The sequence below is a fragment of the Pleurodeles waltl genome, chromosome 2_2 (assembly GCF_031143425.1).
Source record: "Pleurodeles waltl isolate 20211129_DDA chromosome 2_2, aPleWal1.hap1.20221129, whole genome shotgun sequence".
Classification (NCBI taxonomy): domain Eukaryota; kingdom Metazoa; phylum Chordata; class Amphibia; order Caudata; family Salamandridae; genus Pleurodeles; species Pleurodeles waltl.
The window spans coordinates 575,750,909-575,769,144 of NC_090439.1; the positions used below are offsets into that span (position 1 = coordinate 575,750,909).

The 18,236-nt window shown below is 42.6% G+C and overlaps 1 protein-coding gene across 3 annotated transcripts in view; it reads right to left on the reverse strand.

The window, feature by feature from the left end:
• Nucleotides 1-18,236, reverse strand: part of TRAPPC8 (trafficking protein particle complex subunit 8) — a 1,010,076-nt gene that overhangs the window by 548,883 nt on the left and 442,957 nt on the right. For all 3 annotated transcript variants that reach the window (XM_069220084.1, XM_069220082.1, XM_069220083.1), the window contains one exon: nucleotides 12,316-12,447. In XM_069220084.1, coding sequence (XP_069076185.1) covers nucleotides 12,316-12,447 — 132 coding nt within the window. The remainder of the gene's footprint in view (nucleotides 1-12,315; nucleotides 12,448-18,236) is intronic.

Sequence of the window (18,236 nt, forward strand, 5' to 3'; positions counted from 1 at the left end):
GGCAAGTAAATTTAGATGCCAGGTCCCTGTGGCAGTAAACTGCGCATGCAGGTCCTGCGCTAGCATGCCTGAGATAGGTTTGTAAGGCTACTTCTGTAGGTGGTGCAAGTGGCACTGCAGGCACATTTAATATGCAGGCCCTGGGTATAGAGGTACCACTGTACAAGGGGCTTACAGGTCAATTAAATGTGCCAATCAGGTGTAGGCCAATCATACTAAGCTTAGAAGGGAGAGCACATGCACTTTAGCACTGGTCCACAGTTGTAAAGTACCTAGAGGCCTAACACTAGCAAAAAGGGGCAGAAAAAAATAGGAGGAAGGCAAAAAGTTTGGGGATGATCCTGTAAAAAGGGCCAGGTCCAACAACGGGATAAAGGAGTGCATTTCCTGTTTATTTCATTTTTTTACCTGAAACATAGTAAAGGCGCACTGAACAGTTAGAACAAAAGAGTAATTACATTTTGAATTCAGATTGAAAACAATCCAACTTCGACCACATGTCCAGCCATATCATTAAAGGATTCTTGGAAAGACAGGCTGAGGATATTACTAAGTGGTATACTAGTCTTACCATCTGGGGTGGGGTGGGGAGAAGATATCATTCCGTTTGACATACAAGTGATATTTATTTATTGACAGCAACACACCAGAAAACTCCATGTGGAAGTTGCATTTAAGAGTAAAGCCACGATTCATCTGTCCCCATTTTTTCTACTCATTTAAATCTCAGGGACTGCAAGAAGGCTAGCAGAACTTGGAATAAACAGTGCAGTAGGGTGAGGTGGGTCCACATTGCTTTTGCAAGTTTCCTTTGGCACTCCCAGGTAAATTCAGTTGTTAGTGATTACAGGCACAAACTGACAGATAGAGCTTATTATTATTACTATTATTATTATGTGTGTGAAGCAAACAGCCAGGACAACGAGAGCTGTCATGCTCGATTAACCTCATTCCTGGTAGCCCCTAGTGCCCCAAGGACCAAAGATGGAGTGGGCACCATTGCTCTCTTGTGGAATTGTCCCAGGGGTGCTAATTTCCTTGGGTCCAAGAAGAAAACAGGAGCGCAGCCATGCTCCATTATTTTTAGCTCATGGGGAGGGCTTAAACTCGGGGAGAAGTGTCAGGATCTTCCTTTGTCATCCACCAACCCCATACCTTGGGGATGAGGAGATGTAGGGAGAAAAGAATCAGACACCAGGTAGGGAGATTCCCACCCATTTTGATATGTAAAGTGCCTGATGGTGCACTGTTCCACAAAAGCATGTCTAAGGATTGCCAGCTGGCAGAAATATATAGCCACAGGAAAAGAAACTCACCCCTACAAGCCTGAGTGCCTGGGTCTATGATTGGCATACTGTACTTTGTAGTGGGGCAGAGAGGACAGGGGATACCACTAAGCTGCCTGGAGCTCAGGGTCTAGGTTGTTGCGCACTGAGCCAGCTCAGCATCAATGTATGTAAGTAGAAAAAAGACTCACTTATACTTGATTGAACATTTTAAAGCTTTACTGACAATTATTTATTTAGTACAAGAAACGTCATTGTAAGATGTTAAAATCTTTGTATGGCTGTGTTGGCATTTCTACTTTTATTGTTGCGGTGGCATCCAAAGTGACAAACAAAATCGTAGGCTTGACTTTTCATACTTGCACCCCCATTAAATTGTGTTTAGTGTATGTGGGGGTACGGTGCTTTTACGATTTAGGGCTTGCAGGGAGTTAAACTTAGAGAACATTATCGTTAGTAGTTCCACCGGCCTTCATGCAAGTATTTGCAAATTAGAGAAGTACGGAGTAGTATGTCTGTGTAATATAGTACTTTTCCTTTCCTTACGAAACAACACTGACTGGGCAATGGTTTAAGTGCTTTTGTCATCTTCTTGCAGGTTGAACACTAGTTCACCTTCAACAGTCTGCATTAGGGTGTGGTAAGTAAGTGCCTAAGCATAAAATAAATGTTTAAAAAAACTCACTTATACAACTGGCTACCCAGAAATAATATATGTGAGACATCCAAATACTGTAGTGTTTTAATCTTATGCAGCCCAAGTCACCTTCAGGGATGTTTTACTTATCTCCTATATGCTCTTGCTCCTGCAATGGATACTATGTAAGAAATATAAAAGCTACCTTGAAATTGATCCTACCGATGTCTGAAGTCTGTTAATTCTAAACAAAAACAACCAAACCACTGCATAAGAAAATAAGTTACTTACCTGTAACTATAGTTCTCCAGTACTGGAACTTTCATAGATTCACATGCTTGAATCAGACTATAAAGCTGTATTCAGAGCACATTGCACTGACTTTACATCATTTAAATTAGTGAGAAATCACTGAGATATATGCAAAAACATGCATATAGAACAACATTCTATAAAGATACTATCACCTACAAGCATACCTATTTATATACTATGAAAACTATATTCAAATGAAAAATACAAAGATCAAACCATGCAATGTGCGTAACAGAAAAGAAGGATGGCGGGAGGTAAAGTGAGTTCAGCGTTACTGGAATAGATGTCGCAGGACCGCCTGACCAACCGCTACATCCCCTTTAGGGATGGTATCCAGACAGTAGTGCTTCGTAAACGTGCGAGTAGTTTTCCAGGTGGCTGTTCTGCAAATGTCCTGCAGGAGTACACCTGCAAACAGTGCCACGGACGCTGAGACAGATCTCGTAGAGTGCACCCTTACCGAAGAATGTAAAGGCTAACCAGCTGCTTGATGGTAAAGGTTTATAGCAGCTACTATCCACCTGGCTATACTCTGCTTGGAAAGGGCCTGTCCCTTCCGCGGGGCACTATACGCGACACACAATTGAGTAGATTTTCGAAAATGCCTAGTTTTTTCCAAGTAAAATTTAAGATTCCTTTTGATATCCAACAAGTGCGGAGTTCTTTCCACTGGAGATGTCCGGTTCGGAAAGAAAGATTTCTAAATCAACATTAATATGAAAGTCTGATGGCACCTTTGGAACACATTTCGGGTTAGTACGAAGTATCACCCTATCCGGTTTAAATTGAAGGAAAGGCTCTTGAATGGTCAATGCCTGGATCTCGTTAACACGGCTACAAGTAGTAAGGGCTAGCAAAAGAGCTACTTTCCACGATAAGTGCTTTAAATGCGTCCTGTGTATTAGTTCAAATGGGTGTTTCATAAGCAGAGAGAGAACCGTGTTGAGTTGCCAAGACTGTGGAGGAGGCCTTACTGGTGGAAAAACTCGAGCCCTTTGAGAAACTGTTTGACCAATCTAGAAGACTAAAGAGATAGCGATGTTGGCAAACGTCTGAAGCGAGATATAGCCGCCAAATGCACCCTGATGGATGCATGCACCAAGCAAAGCCAGATGGAGGAGACAGGGCAATATTCGCTCTGGCAGCGACTGCAGGGGATCAATCTGCTCCTTCTGACACCACAAACAAAACCTTTTCCATTTTAAAGAGTATGATTTGTTAGTGCCATCTGCTTTGGCTTTTGAAAGAATATCCTGACATTCGGGGTGAATATTTAAATGGGCGAACTCATTGTGTTCAGGAGCCAGGCCGATAATTTGAGTGATCTGGGGTCCGGATGCAAAACTTGACCCTCGTTACTTGTCAAGAGCTGTGGTGAAACCTCCAGTGGAATGTGGTCTGTCTCAGAGCACGAGGAGCTCCGAAAACCAATGTTGGCGAGGCAAAACCAAGCTATCAGGATGAACCTGCAATGCTCTCTTTTGATCTTTGCAAGTACTCTTGAGATCAGGGGAATGGGTGCAAAAGCATAGGCAAATATTCCGCACCACGCTATTGAAAATGCAGTCCCCCAAGAGCCCAGGTGGTGAACCCAACTTGCATAAAAGCTGCATTTGGTGTTCTGCGGAGTTGCAAAAAGATCCAGTTTGGATTTCTCCCACCTCCTGAAAACTTGGTCGAGCACCTCCTGGTTCAGCTCCCATTTGTGACAGGAGGACGTCAGCCTGCTGAGAGTGTCTGCTGTTTTGTTAGGCCTTCATGGCAGATGCTCCGCTCGTAGACTGATGCCATTCCTAATGGCCAAGTTCCAAATAGTATGCGATTCTCGAGATAGGAGAAGAGATTTTGTTCCCTCTTGCTTTTTTAAATAATGCATTGTTGCAGTATTGTACGCTCTTATGAGAACCACTGAGTGTCTTATTCTTCGAAGGAAAGGTTGCAGGGCCAGAAAAACCACTCTCAACTCCAGGAAATTGATGTGGTATTTCTGGAAAGAGTGGCTCCACCTTCTGTTGATCTAAAGGTCTTGAAGATACGCTCCCCATCCCTCTAGGGAGGCATCCGTGGTATTGACCAGCTGAGGACGGGGAGGTAGAAAAGGAAGACCAACTGCAATGTTTAACTGGTCTGCCCACCAGTGTAGCGCTTGGATTATTGGAGGAGTTACTGTGATTAATTCGTTGAATGAGCCCTCTTTCTGAATCCATTGAAGATCTACTTCCTCTTGCAGGGGAAGCATTCTCAGTCAACAAAAGGGGACTGACTGCATGCAAGAAGACATCATCCCCAGAAGCAACTTGTAGCTGCGCACTGAAAAACTTTTTTCTTTGTACTCTTGTCAGATAAATGAGTCTTGTTTGCCTCTCCACCGAAGGAAAAGCCTTACCTCTGATGGTGTCGATTTTTGCCCCTAAAAAGGTTGTCACTCTTGTTGGCAATATGTTCGTCTTGTTCCGATTTAGAGTGAGGCCCAGCTCGTTGCATAATGCCATGCAAGCCCTTGTTGAGTCGTGAGCTTCCTGATACGACCGTGCTTTTATTAGCCAATCGTCTAAGTAGGGAAAAATTTGCAGTTTTTTCTTTCTTAGCGAAGCCGGTCCCAGAGCTAGGCACTTTGTAAACACTCTGGGGGGCGGACTTTAGGCCAAAAGGAAGAACCCTGAATTGGAAATGGCTGCCGGCTACTGTGAAACGCACATATTTTCTGTGGGCAGGTGAAATCGGAATATGAAAGTAAGCGACCTGCAGATCCAGGGACATCATATAATCTCCGAGAATCATGCGGAGAAGAATGTCTTGCAATGTGACCATGCAAAAGGTTTGACGTTTGAGGTATTTGTTAAAGTCCCTAAGATCGAGAATGGGATGCCAAGACTCCCAGTTTTTGCGCACCAGAAAGAAACGGAAGTAAAAACCTCTGCCTTTTTCTGAAGGAGGAACTCTCTCTATCGCTTCCTTCTTGAGCATGGCCACAACCTCCAGCTGGAGTTGTTTTAGATGCTTCTGAAAGAAGGTATGAGGAGGAGGAGAAGGTGGGCGTTGAATCAACTCTAAAATATGGCCAAATCAAACAATCTTTAAAACCCACTGGTCCGATGTTATGTGCTCCCACTTCCGATAGAAGTGTGATATCCTTCCCCCTATCTCTTGGATTCGTGGTGAGGTTATAGCCGGAGCCTGGAACTTGTCATTGGCGCTGGACCGCCTCTTTGCTCTGACGTGCTCTACCCCTGGGAGGGGGTCTAGAATAGGACACCTGGGGTGGTTGAGAATATTGAGGTCGGAACTGCTGTGCAGTAAAGGAGGGGTAACGAAAGCTCTGGTAATTCTCTCGATATGCTGAACCTCCTCAACCACTGGAGGCATGAAAGGGCATCTTCTTACATTGAAGAGTTCCTAAGAACCTTGCAGTGTCTGTATCTGTTTTGATGGCTTGTACGGCCTCATCAACATGCTTGCCGAAAAGAGCCTCCCCATCAAACGGGAGGTCCAATAATTTATTCTGAACCTCTGGACGAAAGGAAGTCGTTCTAAGCCAGCCCTGACGTCGCAGCACTGCCCCACCAGCTAATTGCCAAAAAGCGGTGGTCGCAATATCCATGGCACAATCTATTACCTCAGCCGAGGTGCGTTCTCCCTCCAAAGGATCTTCTTTACCTCGACCTTAGAGTCTTCCGAAAGGTGGTCTAGATACGGAGCAATATCGGCCCACAGCTTTCTGTCATACCACCCCAGGAATTTGCTGCTCTTACTCTTAGGCCCGACATGGAGGAGAAATGCTTTTGAATGTTGTCCAGCCTTCTCTCTTCCTTGTCTGGAGGAGCTGAAATTGGCATCGATTTTTTTGAATGCCTCTCCGCTGCCTGGGTTACGACAAAGTCTGGTTTCGGGTGACTAACAAGACAAGCTGGGCATCTTCTGGTGCCTTATATTTTTTGTCCAATCTAGGTAAGACTGCAGTCATCATAGCTGGATTTCTCATCACCTTGAGACCTTCTTCCCAGATGTAACCCACTATGGGTATGGAGCGGATACTCTTTTGAAAAGGTTCCTTGAAGTCGTATAAAAAGCAATCCATCTGCTTAGATGGCATGGGCAATGCAAATCTCTTTGCTGCTCTCTCAGATTATGAAAACCCCCAATATCTCCTGGGGGAGAATCCAACGGAGTAGGCGATGGAGATGAGGGTGTCGGCAATATATTGTTGTCCCAATCCAAACTCGCATCCTGCAACTCTCCTTCTGCCCTCTCCTCATCCAAGGAGTCAGTAACCTGCATGAAAGTCCTTTGCGGGGTACTTCTGGCCGATCTAGGAGATAACCTAGGCTGTGGCACTGGCGTGACCGGCACAGAGGGAGGAGGTGCTGTTTGTATGTCCGATTGTGGTGCCGATGGAAACCTCTTTTTGTAATCTGATAACATCAGTTGTAAGTCAGAAATAAGGGAACTCTGGATACAGACCATATCCTCTGGCTGCTGTTGTTGAGGAGAATAATACTGCTGATAATATTCCTCTTCATCCTCTTGACATTTAACATGGAGCTGGGAAAGACTATGGGCTGCCCCAAACTGCCCATCATCATGAGAATCTTCTTCCAAAAAATGAGTTGGAATTGAAGGTGTAACCTTACTTGGAGATGTGGCTCTTGGGAGTTCTATCTCCTCCCCCAGACAAGGATTGTGTTTCTTCTCATCGCCGAAGTTGTGTCCATTAGCCCGACTGAACAAGTGCACATCGATGGTGCCACAGCCGATAGCGTAGTCGTAGGAATCCTAGTCGTCGATGGTGTTGTCGACGGAATCATCGTCGATGACGACATTTTGATCTTAAGCGTCGACGGTCTAGATTTTGTCACCGTCGATGTAGATGTCGTTGACGAACAGGAAGCCACCGTTGAGTCTGGTAACCGTCGACGTCGTAGATGCAGCCGCTGTGTAAGTCCTCGTCGACGCCGGTGTTGATGACAATGACTTCGCCGACAGTGGAATCGTTGTCGACGGTCTGTCATCAGGAGCTGAGGAAGGTCACAGGTGGGGTAACACTTAGCCAACAGCCAAACACACAACCTTAGGTCAGGTCCCACAGATAGGCAGCAACACTACAATGGTCAGGAGATTGGCCCCAATAAAGCACAGATGGCCAGAGGGACACATGCAATCCCAAAACACCATAAAGCTAGATGCCGAATGTAGTTAGGTACACTTAGCCAATCAGGACTCAGCACACGCAGTGAACACGCGCCCCTCAGGTCCGACATCTGAACACATAGTCACTGGCCCACATAGTTTCCACGCCAGGTCGAGGCCCACCTGCATTGCCTATCTATAAATTGCATCTACGTCTCCTTGGCAACTGTTTGCATTTTTCACCAGGAAAAAAAATGATTCATGACTTTATTGCTCCCAGAGAAATGTATAAAATGTGCTTCATTTCAGTACACTAAGAGAGACAGTCCTCAGACTCCGGTGCTGTAAATGCTTTCCCGGCAATAATGTTTAATTAAATGAACAGTTTCCTGTTTTGCGAGATGCCTCTTTTCTCTTGGTTTTTAAGCTAAATCCTCATTTGAGCAATAAGTGGACCAGCAGCATTTTCAGTTTGCAGGGCTCCCTTTTGGTCTCAAGTGCCCCTTAGGTGTCCCTGAAAGGCCGCTGAAGTCAGAGTATAAGGAAGGGGCCGATTCCAACTCAGACTTGCCATGCTTTTTCTTGGCCTTACCCAAACACTCCAACACCAATGTTACTCTGCAGCAAGAATGATTTTGGGAATGTGAATGGGACCTCCCTTTTAACTCTGGCTGGTCACATTGTGGGTCAAGTTTGGACAATAGTCCCATATGGCTTTTGGGTTCATCTGAGCACAGTCGTCACAGGAACTGAAGTAGTGCTATGACCACAGACAACGTAAACATACTTAGTGAGGAACTGTCAGTGACACCTATTTGTGATAGTCTCTACATGTTTTTACCCTGCCGTCTTTGTGGAGGGAGGAATTTTTCTTTGCACCCTGGAAAATGTTTGGAAATTTTACTGGTCTTAATGAGAGGAATCTGTGGTTAGAACCATTTGCCAGAAAATGCAGGGATGAGCAACCCAATTTTCAATGGAGAAACTGAAATGCTTCACAGATCCATAAATGCACTTCAGAGAGCTATCACAAAGATGCTTGTAGATAATTCAAGAATTTATCAGACAAAGAGTACTGTGACAGTAAAGTGCTTTTGAGTCATGTATTCCTTAGGTGGGATTTTCTGATATCTTGCACGGCAGCTCAGAGACACATATTTGATGATGTAGACAATTGCTCAGGCTATTGCACTAGAAACTTGAATATTAAAAAGTAACCCCAATTCCCTGAACAAATTTTAACTTTACACTGCCAAGCGCCTCGTAGAGGCAATAATGACGCATTGGAAAGATAGATTCAATGAAACCATAGTGATTAGTCCAATACCGAAACAAAATCTGATGGGCAAAACATGCTCTAGTAACAATGTTTAAGGGTGAAGAAAACTCTTATTAAATAAAAAACATACCAGGAAAATTAAGGTTTAAAATGGTCCAGGCAATGGCCCACACATGGAGTCATATGCCCATTCAACTTGGTATTTCCCAAATCACAACTAACATCTCCTGCAGCTTGTTGCATATCCCTTCTAACATTTTATCACATTATGGGCAAATAAAAGGAAATCAAGGTTATTTGTGGAACAGATAACATTATAAATCACTACCTTGGTTTTCTACACATTCAATACAAATTGACCCCTGTGCATTTACTCAGATAGCAATATTTGCTCCTTCTTGTTGCCATATTTGGAAGTGACAGTCCAAATCATCACAGCGAGATGATAGATTAATGTTTTTCTCTAATCGAATAAGATTTATACAGTTATTGAAAATGTAATACATGACATGGAAAATATTAGCAACAAAAGGAGCTCATGTCATGTTCCTTGTGCAATAATGAAGCCACACTGACCTGCAAAACAGAAACAGCAACATTTTGATAAATGTAGTTAATACAAAGTAACTTTTGACCTTTTCAAATCAAATGCAAAATCCACCTCATAATGTATTAGATGAAGGAAGGATATAGATAACTTGTATCATATCCTCAATTTCCACTCAAACATATTTATGAACAATTTATTTTTCCAAGCCCAACAGAGTCAAATTAATTATACAACAGTGTAGTTAATTGTATTGTGTGTAGACAAGCATGTATAAGAGAATTCTGAGGAATTTATATTTCACAGTGTGGCTACTGTACGACTAGCACTTACACTGGATAGACATCATAACAGAAAGTTATGTGGATGGTGTAATATGGCTATTAAGCATTTTACATACAAATCCAGCACTGCTAACAAAAGTGAGAGAAATGGGAGAATGGGTTCTAAATGAACAGAACTTTGGAATTATATACCAAGTTCTTAACTGCATTTGCAACATACTTCTTTACTGTGATATGAATGCACGTTCAAGTAATACAAGTGAGACAAATCATATTACTTATTTTCAGCTACAGTTAGTGATCTGGATGGTTGACAGTTCAGCAATCACAGTTCTTGCATCACTGTGGAAGCATGTGCACCTGTAAGACATCACCACTATAACCAACTGGCACACCAGAGTAATGAAGTTGATATATATCTACCTGTCAGCTAACACTACCTATCCGAGGTATAAGCATCGGAACAGAAAAAGGGGTTAGGAAGGAAATATAATCTAGGGTCTATGTACAATTTCTGGTGGTGGAACCAGGAGATTTCAGTTTCAATGCCAGCTTCCCAACACTAAAACAAATAGTGTGATATAGGAGAATAATTATATATTTCTGTGCTCCAGTTCCAATATCTGCCAAAGTGGTACTAGTTGCATTCAACATAGGTGATAGGAAATCTCAAATTCTGGGGGAACTAGAAAAAGATTTTTTGAACTTATTCTTGGGCAGCCAGAGTTATGTGAGGGAGAAATACCTTCCCAGAAACAGAATACGGTAGGGGATTAAAACTTCATAGACTTGCAGAATGCTAGTGACTGAAGACTGAACACAAAAGGTCCTTAAACCACTAATGAACTGAAGCGTGGCACTGTGACATGGATCTCACTGCATGGAGACTGAATGCACAGATCCTGAGACTTTATTAGTGGGAAGAAGACTGGAAGGTATAATGAAGTCACTGGATGCCACACTTAAGGGTTTTCATTTCAAACAGGTGGGTGATACTGCATAATCCTCGAGTTTCGTCTCCGTCCCTGGAACAGAATGTAACATTCCCTAGCTACAGTAACAAAGTTGAGATCCTATTAAGAACATGAAGGTGACGATTATCCAAACTCACCATTGTTACGTCCTACCACACGGTCTGACTGAATGGTATTTATCAGTACATATAGAGCCTGATTTAGAGTTTAGCAGAGAGGGTTACTCTGTCACAAACATGACAGATATCCCATCCGCCGTTATAAGATCCCGTTGTAGCTAATGGAGAACGCATTACTGGGACGGGATATCCGTCACGTTTGTAATGGAGTAACCTGTCCACCAAAATATAAATCAGACCCATAGTTCTTTGTCTAACCTTTGGATTGATTGATTTTTATTAATGATAGCTAATCAATATTTTTGGGGACTAGAACTGGATGGAACTGTCATATTGATATGTAAGTTATTTTTAAGTGTGTTACCCCCGAACTCCCCCGCCCCCTGTACTTAACAGGGACCTCAGAGGAGAGTTCTGATATTTTCGTATACTTTGTCTTTTCTGGCTGGATTATGTGTATATGGCAAGAGGAGCTGCATACAAAGAAATAGGAACTGCTGGAGTTTCTCACATTTTGGAAGGTTCTGGAACTGAAAACTGGCTGACAATTGGAATGCTCTTGCCTTCATTTTGGTTATATGTAGGAACTATAACTATTGTGTTGCTTGTAAGTAGCTGGCGAGCAATTAAACCAAATGAGAAATGCATATTACTCACACCTGTGTCCTTAACCGAATTTCTGCTTTGAATTGTGCTAGCTAGGAAATATCACAGCATCAACCTGAGTGTATAAGAGCCACTGGGACTAGAACCTGAAAACTTATTTGTCTATTTTCTTGAAGGTCTGGAAAATAAAAGCTTGGAAGCTGCTGCATGAAAGAAGGAAGGCATTGTTTTTTTCAGTAGGGTGTCGACTGCTATATTTCATATATTCAAGATGCATTTTATTCTTGTTTTATTACAGTTTTGCATCCCAGTACGATGCATATCATACACAGTGCACAGCCATTCCTAGATGCCTGCACACGGTTGGCAGTTCTCTACGATCTAAAAAAAAAGAAATAATAACAATGCCAACTGGCGTGCATTTTCTTATATACGACCAAGGGGTCAGCAAGAGTACATAGATAATTACAAAAATCACAAACTAAAAGTAACATATTTGACGTGAATGTGCCTTTCTCCTACTTTTATGTCATGGCTTTTTCCCATTCTTAATCTATAGCAGATTCCACAAACGCTGGGCACGAAAAAAAGGGGTGAAAAATAATGGAAGGACTGGGCAGCTTCCTCCCAAGCTGAGAATATTTATGCACTTGTCAAATTTGCCAGGAAACCTCTACAGTGGTGTCAGCAGTATGTGTGAGCCTCCGCAGAATCCTGCATATATGTCTGACAGGCACATGCCTGCGAGAAAACACTTTTGCCCTGGTGTGCCACCTTCGCAGAGTATAGCAATGGGCGGTGCATGATAGTATCCAGCTAGCAATGGTGATCTTAGCAGCCACGGTTACCTTCACCACCCAGGTGCACATTCCTTACAGAAATGCGCTAGCTTTTGAGGAGTCCATTTTGAAATACAGGTCTGCATCTGCAAAGCCATCAACATGGTGCAACCTAGTTTCACTTACGGCAGCTTTTTTCTATCCAAGATATTAGGAAAGGGCTCTATGTAATAAATCACAACATGGTACATTGAAAAGCCTTATTCAAGAAGACAAGGTGAATGGCTATCGATCTACATGAATGAATCCACCTCCTTCGCATTTTATATTTTCAAGAAAAATGTATTACACATTCATCATACCTGTCCAGCTTTGCTAAACCGATGTCCAGCCAGTATCATATGGAAAGCAAACTTTCTCACCATGGGAGTCTTCATGTTTATAAAGCAGTGTGCTGCCTGCTCTAATAAAAGTGCACTGCGAAGGTCTGAATCCTATAAAAGTAATAAAAAAAGATGACAAGTAAATATTATTGTACCATACAAGTTTGAGTGATTACTGTACTAGACTGTTTTGGGGGGTTGGGGGGCGGGGGTCCAATATTACGAGTTTATTACCAGCATTCGTATTGTTTGCAGGAGCAGATTCTATGTGAACATTCCCTGTTATATACTGGGAATTCTCTAGTAAAATTTAACATGTTATGTCTTCAAAAGCGAGCACCACCAAAAATACTTCCCTGTCCTGCAGTAACACCTTCCTTGGGAACCTTTGTTCCTTAGATTATATAGCACATAAGGACTTACAAATATCAGTTATCAATTACCAGGTGGGCCGGGACGGACGTGCCTGAATCTATCAAAGACCCAAATTCTAGAGAACCACCTATTCAGTTAAGAAACTATCTTGCAGAAGTGCACAACAGGTGTGCTATTCAGGAATGCCGCTTTTAAGGACCACCTTCTAGTCGAGGGCGCAGTCACACAGCCTATAAGATGCCAATTTGATTTATGGTTAGATAAATTGATGCATTTGGCCATCTACACGGCAGTGGTGGTTACAGCTACTGCCTATCTGATCCTGAGCTAGCACAAGGCCACAGCACTCGAGTACTCTCTTCATATCCATTGTTTCTAGTGTTCACTTCAATTCAGGTGACTTTAAAAAAAAAAAAAAAAAAAAACACATTGGTATACATACTGCCTGGTTCAGATTAAAGTACAATACAATTTTCAGGGTTAACTTTAGGGGTTGTCTGGGAGTGACTTAATGAAGACACAATTTGATGCATGTTCCCCCCACCCTGCTGGCCGAAGTGATGCTAACCAAAAGACAATTTTCCAAGAGAGCTGATTAAACTCCTAGCAATACATCTCTTCAAAAGTATTTGCCATGATAGCAGTAAGCACTATGTTTAGCACTAACCTTGGGGAAAAGTCTGTAATCAGACAAAACATGCTGAGTAGGCCTTTCAAAAAAAGACTGACTGCGTGAACAGTGCCCAATCCTGGACCGTTCCTGTAGCTGGATGTTCGTGTAGAATTCTCAAATTGCCAGGTGCAACAATCAAAGCAAGAGTTTATGGAGATTTCAGAAGTCTGGTGCACTCACTTTTGCGAGTACTAGATACAAACTTTTCCACCTCTTATCGTATATGTTTTTACTGTATCTTGATTCGGAATTGGTCAGCACTTACATGGGTTTCCAGGGAAGCCCAAATGTCCAAATTCTGAGACTGTAGGTCCATGTTAAGAAGTAGAGACAAATGATTGTGGCTCAGTACCATGCTCTTGTGCATGCTCATTGGCTTCTGTTATTGGTAGTTAGAAGTGAGGCTGTACAGACAGACATAGGAGCTCTGGATACCACTTTAGCCGAGCCAAACTCGGAGTCACCAGGATTATTCTGCAGCTGCACTCCAGGAGTCTTTGCAATAGGAAGTGTAACAGACAGATTGGAGGAAATGTGCACAGGAACTTTCTGCCACAATCCGCACTGAATACATCCCTAAATGCTATTGGATCGAGGAAGGTGGTGTCACAATACGAACTTTGGGTGTTTATGACTGTCACAAAAAGATAAATCATCAGGGTGCCATAGCTGGCGGACAGACTGACCATCACAGCCTGACCCAGTTCCAACTCTGACCCTGTCCTGCTGAGGTCATCTGCTCTGTTATTCTTGATGCCAAGTCGACACCTTGCTGCTACGTATTCTGCGTCTTCACGAGGAGGTAAAAAACACTTGTTTTGTTGCTGGTCAACATTAAGATCAGCGTCCTTCAGATCTGCCACTGAAAAACTTTGAGTACTTCACCACTCGGAGTTTCAACATATTGGTCTACAGAAGGTTTCATGCGCCAACATCAAGCTTCTGTTTTTTTTTTTTTAAATCATCTTTCATCACTATTACACAGAGTGCAAGGGAATCCTGATGATAGCTTGGATGCTACCCGGAGTTCAACATCATGCTTCTATTAGTGAAATGAGATGGCCCTGTCCTCCTGGGAAGCGCCCATGATTATCTCGCCCTCTGGTGTCAAAGGGCAAAAGGACCTTACATCTGTCATGTGCAAATTATGCTTTGCCAGCCAAGGGCTGCATTCAAGCGATCTATCACTTTTATGTGTCATCCTGCCAGTCCCTCGAAACCAGAGTACAGCCGCTGTAGAGTTCCTCCTGTAGGATGCACATTTATAGCTGGCATAGTGAAACCACTACAATGCAGTAAGAGGTCTGACTTAGCAGTACCACGAAATGTCTGTCTGACTGTTTGTGACCATCTATCCAACTACAGACCTAGACACTGTTTTATGCTGGCTGCGTCATGCATCAGGCTGGGTCAGAAGAAAAAAAAACAGTGATCTCAGCAAAACCGCCTTAGTAGTATTAAAAGTTGTGTGTGAATTCCACTTGTCGGAACATAACTGTGTAAACCTGCAGAGTCACTTCAGTCGCTGTGCTAATCAAAGCCTTCACCAGCCTAGTCATCCAAGTACGTGAAGATTGTGGCCACTGTCTGTAGTTCCTGTAGCAGCACAGTTACGCAAAGTGCTGAAGATCCTGAGTGTTGGAGCAACATTTGAAACTGCCAGCGTCCTGAAGCATACCTAAAGTGGAGAGAACACAGTGCTTGCTGTAGATGGGAACATGGAAGTAAGCATATTCGAGGTCCACTGGGGCCAGACAGTGGTGTTGCTGTGGAGGTATGAGAACAAAATCATGAAGAATTTCATCAAGCTCGCCTTTTGAGGTGTGATCATGGCACATGCAGCAGAATCCTTATTCTGCAAATCCACAGAGGATTACAACCTTTGCTGAATGGATGAGTCTTATCTTCTCCTGCTGCTATCTCTCATAACCTATCATGAGAAAGGATTTGTTTTCGGCCTGGTGTGAGGGGATCCAGTGCTTGATGTCTCCCTCCTCATACTTTCAAGTATGCAGCTTTCCTTATCTGGGGAAATTGCCAAAGTGACCAAAGAGTACAGAGACCACCTGTGAGTGGCAGCATCTATTACAAGGTATAGCTTTATCATGGACCTCGGGCAGGTAGGTGAAGAGACAGGAGCCTTATATTTCTTATCCCAGCAAACATGGGTTTGTTGGTACAGATACAGGTCTTTTGAAAACAACGCTACGCTGCATCCAAATATGCCCCAAAAACAGGAAGCCAATGAAGACCTCTTGCTTGGCTGAGGGAAACAAAGGATCGCAAGTCCTCAGTCTCCGTTTTTAAGTGAAGGTCTAGCTTAGAACAGAAACGGAGTCCTTGTATGGCGAGAAGGCTGGAGGCAAAATAATTAATTGTGTCCTCCTGGGCGGATATATTCACGCCCTAAAGGCCCTGTGTGTTTGGTCCTTGAACTAGGCATCTTCACCCATATCCTGACCTGAGATCAGGACATCGTATATCCCATATTTGTGATTCTCGTCACCTTCCTGGAAGAGGTTGCCGAGGTATTCCACATGATGATTTTAGGCTTAAGGGTCCAAGCTGGGCCATTACGTAGAGACTGTAGTCTGGTCATACTCTTTCAAGATCATCATGAGTGAGGCAATAGATTCCGCCAACATTCTCTGAGGAGTATGGTTATGTCTCTGTACATCAGTAAGGGTGCAACTCCCTGGAGCAGTCTTTCTTTTTGCCTTTCAGGAGCTTAGTCGAAGGACCACTATTGATGGGCATGCTGAGAGAAAGGTCATTGAGGTAGACACAAAAGTATTTGAGTGGAGGCCAATACCATGGAAGGGGAAGCAAGCAACATTAAGGGTCCAAGCAATCAAGGTGTGTGCTCTGATGAAAGTCACAACTTGTGGAAAGAGAGGTGTTTGACATCAGGGGAACTGATGGTGAGAGAAATATTAGAGTGAAAATGTAGGTCATTTCAGGTGAACATGTGGCTGTATCTTTACGCATCCTTCCCCTACCAGTGAACGTGATCAGGATTATTAAGGGATGTAGCAGGAGCCATTTAGCATTTTTCTTAGCCCTGCCAAACTCTAAGTACATCACCATAAGCCTCTCATAAACATATGTCAGGGCCACCAATATTGTGGTAAGGATAATGGAAGTACACAAATCTTCCCCTGAAATAGTTTGCTGCCCTGAGTTGGCGCATGACTTACAAAGCACACTTTGCACTTTCCTTTCAATCAAATCAAGGCTGATGAAGGGAAAACATCCCAGCCTGTTACTGTCTCACTGGATAGTCTTCACAAGAGAATGACTGGTACCAAGATTTGGAGCTTCCCCATGCATCAGCAAGTGTAAATAACTGCGTAAGGGTGGTGTCACTAAAGGACAGCTAAATATAGAGAAACACAGTTATACTAACTTAAAAAAAGAGCTATTTGGTGGGTTCAGGTTTAAAGACATAGCAAGTTCCCTTTTAGATTTTACTAGAATATACCCTGCTTAGTGTGGAGGAGTTTTCAATAACTATCCGAATTTGTAGAAGACTCAATGCTGGAAAAATATCTGTTATCTGTCAACTGCACCAACAGATGCTCTAAGAGTAACCATGTGCTCTATAAAAAAACGAGCTACACAATTTCACCATGTAGGCCAAATCGCTGGAAATGCTGCTTGTTCTCTTTATATGTTTTTATCGGTAACTTTAGCAAGCTTGACTAGTATCCACAAGGATGTAAATAAAAAAAATCACGTGCCCTCCAAGATACTTCTTTATTTAAGCCATTTGCCTTTCACACACATTACTAACCGAGCTGATGGGCTAACCTCAAATAATTAGGGGAAGCCGAAAATGTTGACAAAATCCAATAAGAACACTGGTTGTGCTAAGTATGAGGTAACACTGTAACTACAGATAGTAAAAGAAAAAATAAACCAAAGACAGAAAAATCAATTTATTTTTATCACTTATTTGCAGTTTTAGTGGTCAACTACCACGACAAGAGCTCAATAGTCAGATGCAGAAACAAAGTCATCACATGAACTGTATTAGAAAATATGAAGATACCTACGATATAGAACCAGGACTTCAATTAAGTAAACATTTCTTCTGCACCAGAGGATCTTTACTAATGGTAAAACAATGGTAGCAAGCTTATCACAGCCTTAAAATGCGGTTGTTGTGCAGTAGAAAGAGAATATACTTTCCTCCAAGTATGTCTTAAATCAGGATGTAAAATTACCCAGGCTAGAATGCTCTATTTAAAGAGGTTGTCTTTTAACCCATTTTTGTACCAGATTGTGTATTAGTCTAAACAATAATGTTTAGCGAACGTGTAAAAAGACTTCCAAGCAGCTGCTCTGTATACACCCCCTATGGGAATATTTCTGAGGCTAGCTGCAGTAGCTGCTTTTCCTCTGGTCAAGTGTGCTTAAGTTTACCTGGTAATGATTTGATTGCTCATTAGTAGCATAATGTGATACTCTAAACTATTCACCATTAATAAATGATGGGATGTTTTGCTCAAATCCTTTGTCTTGTCCAGGTGGAATTACACCCTTCTAATGTCTAAAAAGTGCAGGGCTTACTAGGCAGGAGATTAGTAATTAGGAAAAAATGTAAAAAGAGTAATTGATTGAATGATATAAATTTCCGAAAACACCCTAGGAAGGAATTATGAATCCATTCTTATCACTACTCTGGTAAAGTGAAAAACAGCGCATGGTTCCATTGCAGATGGTGTGTGCGGCTCGCTCATTTTTCTCTCTGAAGTAATAGCTATTAAGTGATGTTTTCCATGGCAAATGATGCAATGTAGATTTATGTTTGGGCTTGAATGGACAAGCTCATTAATTTGGATAGTACAGT